The sequence below is a fragment of the Cephus cinctus genome, unplaced genomic scaffold (assembly GCF_000341935.2).
Source record: "Cephus cinctus unplaced genomic scaffold, Ccin1 Ccin1_scaffold0013, whole genome shotgun sequence".
NCBI classification, from domain to species: domain Eukaryota; kingdom Metazoa; phylum Arthropoda; class Insecta; order Hymenoptera; family Cephidae; genus Cephus; species Cephus cinctus.
Window position 1 is genome coordinate 872,197 of NW_014332762.1, and position 10,371 is coordinate 882,567.

Below are 10,371 nucleotides of genomic sequence, written 5' to 3' on the forward strand. Positions count from 1 at the left end.
TGATCCCTCGACGATACGTATCTTGCGGATGTTGTACGATCTTTTCCATTTCACTTTGACATCTCTTCGTTCGAACTTCCTGTATCAGCCCTGCATCCGGTGCAGATTTTTCAGAGTTGCACGCGGTCACCTCTTTCAAAATTAACCTGCTTAACCTCTACAATTAACCTGCTATCCCATCTGATTACCTGTGCCATCTAGATCAACCCGATGCTCATAATCATCATTGCTCTTGGTTACATCCTTACCTGATTACTCAAAGAGTCTTTGACTGCAGCTTGTTATTTTCACGATCGGATCACGTTCAGGAACTGAGGTGGTCTGGACGTCAAATGTTTTTTTTTATTGACATTTTTGATCCTGCTTTTTTTTCTTTTTTACAGAACAACCATCCAACGGCACACAGCTGGACCGTTATATATCTATACCTACGACTCCGTGTAAGTAAGAGTGCTTTTATGTAGATCTGTATTCAAGGCTGTACCACGGGACTGACCTTGAATATTCTGATGCAATCTTTAGCCCCTTTAGCATTGTCTAGCTATTTAATTTTGCATCTTCCAATTATATCTTCGATTAGCACGGCAAGTCAGGAGCGATGTTTATTTTCATTGGTAGCTTTTTTAATACTTCGGAAGGTGCATACGTATAGGGAAGCTTTACTAACGAGCTATGTAGTCTTGTGTGTAGCCGTGAGTTTGGCGATCGATCTGCCATCTTTTATTAAGGTCAAGTTTATTTCTTTTTTTTTCTCCTGTTTAGAAAGTTAATTCAGTCTGTCGTTCGCTTTCTTTTTTGTTTCTTTAGCAACTTCAAACTGTCAGATATGCCAATCGATGATCAGGATCCCCAGTGTCAAAATGACAAACCCTTCGTGTAAGGGAGAACTTGGAATTTTCTGTATGAAAGATCGGTACTCTCCTCTGGGGTCAGTTTGTCTCTTATCGTTGGTATAATTCTTTTATTTTTTCTATGACTCATCATCCCCAGCACCTACATCGAGGGCAAGGGGTACCGGACGTCCTGATGTCAAAGTTCCAAGAGACCTGAAATTTGTTCCTTGACGCGATTCAAATTTCCCTTATAACGTAACTAGTCGACAACCCTTATTTTCCTTGGTAAGGGTTCAAAAGCAGGTCATCCTGGAAACTGGTTGGGCATGTACCACGCATCGTCGAATATCTGGACAATGAGCCTGGTTCTCTTTTGTCGATCGTAGGCTGCACCCCGGTCTGACACATTCGCTAGGGTGATATGAAGGTGAATGAAGGGTGCCTTTTTTTAAATGGTTCTACCAGGGGTTGAGAGGGTAACCAGGGTGACCTTATCTTAGCTTCTGGATTCCCCGTAGTTATATTTGGCCCTCGGATGAACATCATCCGCAGCATCCAAAGGCTCGTATCTCCGACCCAGGGTATGACCCCATTCGTTGATGCCATCGGAAATACCGTAGTACGCTGTACCAATAAATAAAGATGAATAATTATTGCCCGTTCTCTTGGCATCGATAAACTTAAATTTGTTGGCAGATTATCTTTAATAAAAAATAATAATAATACTGGCTATCATTATAGCGTTCTATTCTTAGCTAAAGCTATCTAATTCTAGTATCAGCTCTTTTTCTCAATGAAACTCTACTGTCACTACACTTATCTTATTTTCTTTGTACCCTCTGCTTCCGTCATCTTTAAGCTTATCTTGGCCGCACCTTGGCAGCCGGTGGCGTTACGTCAATAATAAAATAGTCAGGTACTAAATCCTATGACGTCACGCAGCTCAATCGATTTTACCCAAGTGTCAAGGCTGATGCTGATAACTGATCGATATTACGGCAGTCCGAAGGGATCGTTAAGGATGGATTTGTCCGGGAACACGTGTCATTTGACACGTGTTTACAAAATATTACGTAGACGTCAGTCGGGTGACGTGGCGAATGATAAATTTAACTTTGGGTTAAATTAAAAAAGAAATCTTACCGGTCTAACGCTGAACGGGGTAGAAAGTAGAGTTTAAATTTACCGCCAACTTTGGAGACACGTACGGAACGGCTATTCTAGACTTTCCTGAACTCCGACTTACATATATGTTACTCCGTCCGATGGAACTTCCGGTTCAAACCGGATACGAACTTTTGCCTCCTAACTAATCAGGTCAAATCCGTCTCACGTTCGATCTGATTCCAGCGACCTCGTGGTCTTGTCGGGTTAGGGTTCGAATATCGATTTGTACGTCAAAGAGACAGATTTTAGGGTGCTCCTTCATCAACCCCCTAAAGCCTACGTTACTCGTAAGGTCGACCATGTCCGTCGAAAAATATGAGGGTGGACCCCTTCGTGTCGGATCACAAATCGATAGTCCTTTTTCCGTAGGGTGTTTATAAAATAAAAGATCGAAAACCTCCAGTCATGGTGGCTGGGGGGGGGAGGAATTATTATTACTAACAAGCTGCTTATAATAAAACAATAATACTCGCTGCTGCCGTAGATCTATCGAGGATAGCGAACCTAACCTAACCGCACATATTAGAAATTTATTTTCGGAGTATAGTTAACTCCGACTTCCGGTATTACCAGGCTAACAGGATAATAGGACAGTGGACAGTCACACGCGAACCTGGCTTATCCCTGAAACCGGCGTAAAGAGCTCACGTTTGTCTCTCTAGCTTTTCCTTCTATCGAGTCACGGAACAGAGTCCTGGCCAGCAGGACTAGGCTCTTTAAGCGAGCTCAGCCAGCCTTCTAGAATCGTGACAAGGTTTCCTCGTTACGATCCAAGACCCTGAACTGGAACGAGGTTCACTGTCTATGACCTTACTTGCTTCGAGAGCCTTATTCATAAATGCACCTCCCGTTAACTATCCCGACGCATGCAAACCCAGTCGAAGACCTTCGCGAGGATCACAAAGACATCGGAAAGACGCCAAGATGCCAAGACGCCAGGTGCGGCCATTAACGTGTACTTAATGGAAGGTGGTACGAAATCAGGGAGATAATATATCAAGTCCGACCGATCCAACCGTCTTCTTCAACTTGTACGTAGCCAGGCTTAGCATTTAATGGCTCGGGGCGAATGGCTGATTCGCACAAAAGAGGAAGCTCTTGAAATTGAGAGAAGTTGCACCGGGGGGTGTGACCTATTCTTTGACGATCGATCGTGCCCTACCTAGTGTATTTCTAACCGGTGCTATCGTATCTGCTAGTGATTTCACAATCTTCTCTACGCAGGACTGGTCCTCGTATATAGACCCTTGGAAATGTTCAGTGTTCCGTTCGACTGTAAAAACGCATTACGATTAGACGGTAAATAGTATCGGCCACGGGGACCCTTGGGAGACTTCGGATCTATGGGGGGTCGGAAGCACGAAGGAAACTGGATGTTTCCGCCCATTTTTACGAGTGTGAACGTCGACGGGGAATAGAAATTGGAGAAAGATAGAAGAAAGTGAAAAATTTTCTAAATTACATTTTTCTACCTCGTACCGAATCTTCATATCGGGATTTCGTGGGTTCTATGGTAGCGGATGGTCGCTACCAAGGATTACGCCTTGGAACCAACGGGGTTTTTGAATTCTTCCAAAAATTGGGAATCGAACTCTTGTTTATTTTTGACGAAATTGTAGTTTCATTTTTATTCGTCAATCTTTTTCAATGGACTTCTTAACGAACCCCACCATCCTGCTATCCAAAATGCCAGGTCCCGACGGGACTATTGGAAATAGCCGAAATTAGTGGAAAGACGCTCCTGATGGAATCTAGACTTGCTTTAGAGGTTCCCTGAAGAAATCACTGAGACGTGCTAGAGTCCCGGAGCTGTCGTGTATATATATATATACACACAATGAATTCACCTGCATAGTATAGTAACCCTGTACAGTGGCTGTAGCTACCGTACAATAAATATATTTAACACCTAACCCAAACCCTGTGATAGAAGTAGAGGATGAGAAAATAGAATAGACCCTACAGCAGGGACGTACGATGTAGGTAGCACTGCCCCCCATAGCGTTAATAAAATATCCTCACGCCAGGCAATTCAAAGGAATCGCGTCAGCCAAGAGATTTCGCGTAGCGTTAAACGGCAGGGACGGAGAGCAGCCCGGTAAGAGGGAGAAAACGAGATGGAAAAATCTGAGCGTAAAAATAATTGTCTCATCTCCGTCAGTGTAATCCAGGCTTGTTTAGATATGAGAGACAAGACTTGTTATATAAATATATTATTTAATAATCTCGCGCCCAACAGTGTATAGGGGACGAAGTGACATTAGCCAGACCGAGTAAAATTACCTAAATCCCTCTAAAAGCATTTTCGGCTCTGAAAATGTGTAGATTTCCATGATCTTGAAAAATTTAGTAGTAAAGGGGGGGGGGGGCTGTACGGCCCCCCTTGATAGAGTTACGCAGACAGTAACGTAGAACGTAGAACGTAGTTGGTCGATAGATACAAGAGTACGTTACTGAGTGAACGGGTGGGTGGGTGGTTAGGCGGCTCGCTAGGTAGGCCGAGTGGGTGGCTGGTTGCTCGTCGAGTAGGTACTGGGGTAGCAGTGGGTGCGCACCCTACGCGGCTACCAGGTGAGTGGGACAGACCACCCCCGTCAAACGTGAAAACCACTTGTCCCTTGGCCAAGCCATCACGTTTCGCATCGTATCGCATCGTATCGCCACACCTTGCGAGTCTGCCGCGACAGCCGCGCACTAGGAACCCAACTAGAGTCCCGGCGTCCTCGGGAGCGTCCTGGGGGATCCTTAGCTTCTGGAATTAATCGTTAGAACAACTTGGCCCGCGTCCCGTTCGATTCCGTTAAGCTTATCGGAGGCCACGTCGCGCGGTCGAGAATATTTTGGAATTGAAAAAAAAAAAAAAGTATATACTCTACCGGTGTTGGTTAGTTGGATCAACTGTGTGATAATTTCTTGTGCTACTTCTTACTGTGCTTGGGACGGGCTAACGAACGATATTGGCTTCGTAATTTTGATCGAGACTGTATCTGTCAGTGAGTTGTAAGTCCAATGGATCTGACAAGCGTGTCTTTAGGAATTGCCTTTACTTCGGATAAACATATTCATGGAATTCGGAGCCTTGTGCGGTGTCGATGAAATTCTTACTGTTACGTTCCTGTGATATATATTTTTTTTATTGATATATGAGATCGAGGAAGAACAGTTTGTACAGTATACGCGTGGATTTGAAATCTTTTTTTGGGGGATTGACACGAATTTGCATTATTTCGAAGTCGTCGAAGGGAAATTTTTTAAGGAATTGACTCGATTTTTAAAAATATATTTTTTTCTTAGACTATTTTTCTTTGTATTTTTTTTTTGTATTTTTATGCTCTGCTCCCACGATCGATTTATTTGTTTGTCATAATGGAAGCCGTATACGAGGTTTATCGTACGCGCAATATATTATACCTGCGATCTACAGGGAACGTAACAGTTTTTTTCAGCACTGTAAATATAATGAAAATTGGAGAAGAAAAAAAAATTAAATTTTCCTCTTTGGTCCATATCGATTTGACAGACGGCACCCGCTTTACCTCTCCCACCTGAACAATCTCCGGAATTGCTACCAAACGGAAATCACCTCGTCTTCGCGAATCGAATCGCTTTGATATACGATGCACGAGGAGTGATCGAAGTATCCGAGAGAGATTTCATGATGAACCCTGAACGATCTCTCGTTATCAAGTGTTCGTGCGACTTCGTAATCGAATTTTGAAATCGTCACGCCTCTCGCTCGAAATAATACGAACCGTCGATTGGCGCGTATTACGTTTGAAAGTTTAGCCATTAAAAATAACGAGACACATTTTTCCAGTGGATCCTACCGATTAATCGATCGTGCGTTAGTCACTACGTGACTAGATGCTATCGGGATTTCTAGTGTAGTTGAGAGTGCGCTCCCGAACGGAACTCCGAAGACTTGAAAAATGAGTGGCTCCGGCGCCATTCCGCTGATTTTAGCGACGAAGGAGCAAATTCTCGAAGGCAAGTACAAAATACACGAACCGTATCATAGAACCTATGAGATGTATTATTTAGTGACGAAATTTAAAAAAAATTCCTATTCCGTTCCCGCCAACGGACCAATTTACTCGTCACAATTATTTTTTTTTTCAATTTCTTCTCTCCTACCAAAATACCTTCGTCCGTATCTTGGCCGAGTGCTCCCAATACGATTTCCCACCTTTCTCCCTAGCATCTGAAATAAAGGGATAACCGTTACAGGACCTGCTGGGATATTAGCTGGGAAATTATCGTTAGCGAAAAAAGAACAAAAGCCCTAGAGGCTTAATGGGATATTCACGTTAGGTTAGGTTCGGCCCGTCTCTCAACCATCAATCTTTCTATAAACTCAAATATAAATTCCCTAGGGTCGTTTTCCCTTCGTTGAAAATCAAGAACGTTTTTTCTCTCAGGCGTTACACTCCCACCTCCCACTTCCCCCTCTCCCCTCGTTCCTCAGCCAATTCCCATATCTCTGGCTATGATCTTCCTGGTTTGTGACCATCTCTTACTGCCGAGTCCACGTAGACTTTTGCACCCTTGCGAATGAGGGTGCTTGAGAAATAAAGACGGGGAAGCCCAGAATCCTTTATAAATATATAAACGTCAGTAGCACCCACGTGGGTATGACGTTTTGAATGTAATGGAAGATTCTGTATGCATTACACAAAAGGAAGGCTACCTCGATCCGCCTACTTGAAAAATTCATTCGATAGTAATTTCATATATATTTTTTTTTTCTGTATTACCTCACTGAACCTCTCAAGGCTCTTTGACTTTCATACAGTTTCTTAAGGATTTTATTAGAACGCAATTTTAAGTCACCCTTATTGCATTTCGCTTACACATCGTGTTTCTTTCCGTTCGACGTTCCTTCGGTTATACGTGATACCAAAGGTTTCATTCGTTTTTCTTAGGTTGGTATATACGTTGTCCTTTCCCATTCGTCCATAAATTGTTCCCTGTTCGAGACAAGGGATCAAGGATTTGGGATTTGGTTGGACCATTTCCTTCGTTTGGATATTCTATTTTTATTTCTTGAGAGTCTGACAAAAAAAGTCTTTTTTATATGATACATATAAATATTTTTCCCTTTTTTTTTTCTTTTATTCAACATGTACTGTCTATAGGAGTTGAGATGTAACTTGATTCGATCTTGATTAAAAGTGCCTGTCGAATTCACAGCCGTTAAAGGTAACTCATTTCCGGGATTAAAGTCTGGACTCTTTGATTGGTCCAGCCGGCAATCTCCAGGTGACGCGAGTCTTCATCGAGATAGGAAACGTCTCTTTGGACCAGAAAAATGTCTACTGGTCGTAGTACTAACCACAGGAAGTTGCTATATTTTCCAAGCTTCCTGGTTCCGACTGGTCCCGAGGACTGCCGACTCAAAAATCAATACTGCCAACTGTAAACTCTTTATCACCTTGTATAAAGATTTTTTCAGGGCGTTAAAATTTTTTTTTTTATATTTACGACGAATCTAATAAAATTTTACGACGTCCTTATCGGGACATTGGTGTTTCCCGTGAAAATTTCAATTATACCTATATAAACTTGTTAAAGTACCCAATATCAATGACCCTTAAACTTTTCGAAAATGCGCTTTTTTTTATTATTACAAATTCCATACAGCAGTTTGTCACACTGTTATATACTTTTAAGGGCTTTTACCCTTATTTTCGGTAAACATACATAATTTACATATATACGAAACACCCAAAGTGTTCAACCCTCTGTTGTGCTTAAACGTTACAAGCTATAATTCACGTATATTTAGCGGAGTATCTAAATTAGAGGAAAATTAGAGTTTGAAAATTTACGTAATACCGAAAATTTCAGAAGTCCCTCCGGAAATCCCAAGCAGGTTTCGGAAAGTGCGAGTCTAAATTTCTTGTTTTCATGTTTATTCAAGCCTGTCCCCCACCCCACTACCCTTTCATTGCCTGCTATGAGAATACGTATTATGGCTATACAGGGTGTCCCAGAATAAAAATATATGGAATACATTTATGGAATACATTTTTCTTACCCAGCTTTCCTCTTAAAGTTATAAACAATTAAGGCTGGCCAATCAACGCACGGATGTACCCGCTCGGCATGATTTATCCCCCCACTCGCCGTCTTCTTGGATGCTCAACTGATACAGATGCGGGTTGCTTGGCTAGCTTTAATTGTTTATAACTTTAAGACGAAAACTTTGTAAAATTGGATCAGGAATTTTTATTCAGATTTTCCTCTTCCACCTCATGCTCTATTCCATATCATTTCATTCCGGGACACCCTGTATATAGCGGTAGACTGTATCGTGGTAATGGTTAAAAATTCAAAATGTTAAAATCATACTTCTTTACGGTCACGCGCAATTATATCAAGCTATTTCCTTAATAATTTTTATAACAGTAGAAAAAAATAACTGCCAAGTTAAACTTTCCTACTGCACTCCATGCTACCTGTGACTGATATACGGAAATAAGTCGACGTGAATATTTCAGATATATTGCATAAGAGTCAAGTGCTTATAAACCGTCGTTCTTTCACGTAACGTTCAGCCAGTCCTTCAGATATAAAACACCCGACTTCCTCGAAGCGGGAAAATTCAAATACAATTTTGCAGTAAATTCGAGACAAAATTTTTTCTAAAATTCGTCAATCCCTGCATAACGATCGTTTCAGCCCCGTCCCCATTAAACGCTTTAATCGTATAAAGATTTGAAAATAAAATTTTTTTTCTACAATACTTGAGGATATAAATGAATAATAAAATAACGATTTTCCCAGACAACTTCACATTGTACAAGAGGATTTTTAATGTTTCCTAAGAATCGAACAAGTAAAGGATTTGATATTTAAAATAAATTCATATTATAATCCAAAGCGTATACGTATTACCATACGTGAGTATACCTATATACCTCAATGACCTATTGGCTTACATATGTATTTCTCTATGATCGAGTCCTCTTCTGAGTCCACTTGTGGCTCGACCTATCGGAATTGAGCTTCGTATTTACATACTATATATCTATTATATATACATACATTTATGCATATATATGCGCACCACTTCAGGTCACGGATATGCCACGTAAAGATACACAGCGTTACTCACAATCAAAATGAGTAACTAACGAGCCCTGGTGGCTTTATTAGACCTCTCGAGATTTCGTAAGTAATGGGCCGTCGACCGTGCCGTAGGGACGCCCAGGGCCATAACGACGTTACTTAAAAATGCCTTTAAAACGGCCGAGAGGAAAAAGCCAAACAATCACAAGATTCCCCAGAGAGAGCGCCACCTACATAACGAGTGACAGAAAAAGGCCTCGCGGAGAACGTGCTGCTTTGGTAGTCGCTAGTGACAATAGTCAACTATTCCATTATCACGTGTTCAATTAATCTATTGACGCTTATCAGGATACCGTCTGCTATAAGCAATGTGTGATCACGGTATGCTAATCGGACCACGAGTACCAGAGCGTCGCTCGCGCACGCATAAACGTGAAGGTATCGCGTGGGGTCTATAGGAAGCGTCGCTGCGACTTAACCAAGAAGGTAGGTCGTGATAATCGAATATTCCTCGATTACGATAGTATTATTACGAGAAGATAATTTGATAATAGCCAAGCCGATTAACGCACCCTAACGTAGCGTCTTAACCCTACGTAGACTCGAACCATTCTCGAGAGGTATTCCGAACGCTCAGCGCCACTGACAGATAGGAATAGGTTATGTCGGAACGGCAGTACGACCAAGGACAGAAATTCTATGGCTGATGGTATCGCTTCCCGACATCGTTACACCCCCTTGTCTGGCTGCGTGCTTATTGATTTTGCCGACCTTGCCTTCTCACAAGTATTCTAACCTATGACACGCTCGATACGTGCGTCCTTGCTGTTTGTAAATTCTTATAGGAAAAGTTCGAGGAGAAGGGAGGTGAGGTTGCGTCAATGGGCTTGAGGGCTGTTTCTATTGATATACAGAGGATAAGGGGTAGTCAGGTGTTACCATCTGAGCTATGAGGCTGTAAAAGGGACACAGGGGCAGTTTAGAGGAAAGTGTGGAAAATTATAGTAAACCCCTCTCCCTCGTACCTGTATATCTGTGTTATGTATAATCCAGGAATATTTCACTCGCTTGGGAATCTGACGTTGTCAAAGATTGTCGATGCTTTCGTTCAGTTAAAAAGTTTGCTCTGAAGTTAGAACCGACTGAACGTGCCTTCGGCATACACGGGAACGGACTGCTGGTTAGGGCGTGGAGGATTAGGGTGACGGACGAGACTCGAGTGGCTCCTTTGTTTACATTGGCAGTTACTATATATAGATTTGTTTTGACGGATCTTACGAAGTATGGAAGACAGGGGGGG

At 42.0% G+C, this 10,371-nt stretch overlaps 1 protein-coding gene across 6 annotated transcripts in view; it reads left to right on the top strand.

Moving 5' to 3' along the window:
* LOC107262825 (solute carrier family 12 member 4) overlaps nt 1-10,371 on the top strand; it is a 50,039-nt gene that overhangs the window by 6,088 nt on the left and 33,580 nt on the right. Inside the window, exons 1-2 of one of the 6 annotated variants that reach the window (XM_015729488.2) lie at nt 4,511-4,571; nt 5,818-5,987. The exons of 1 other annotated variant lie outside the window; for it this stretch is intronic. In XM_015729488.2, coding sequence (XP_015584974.1) covers nt 5,930-5,987 — 58 coding nt within the window. In that variant the 5' untranslated portion in view covers nt 4,511-4,571; nt 5,818-5,929. Of the gene's footprint in view, nt 1-383; nt 441-4,510; nt 4,572-4,600; nt 5,001-5,520; nt 5,988-10,371 lie in introns of those variants that run through there. 4 more of the 6 variants (XM_015729471.2, XM_015729479.2, XM_015729497.2 and 1 more) reach the window with 4 other exon arrangements.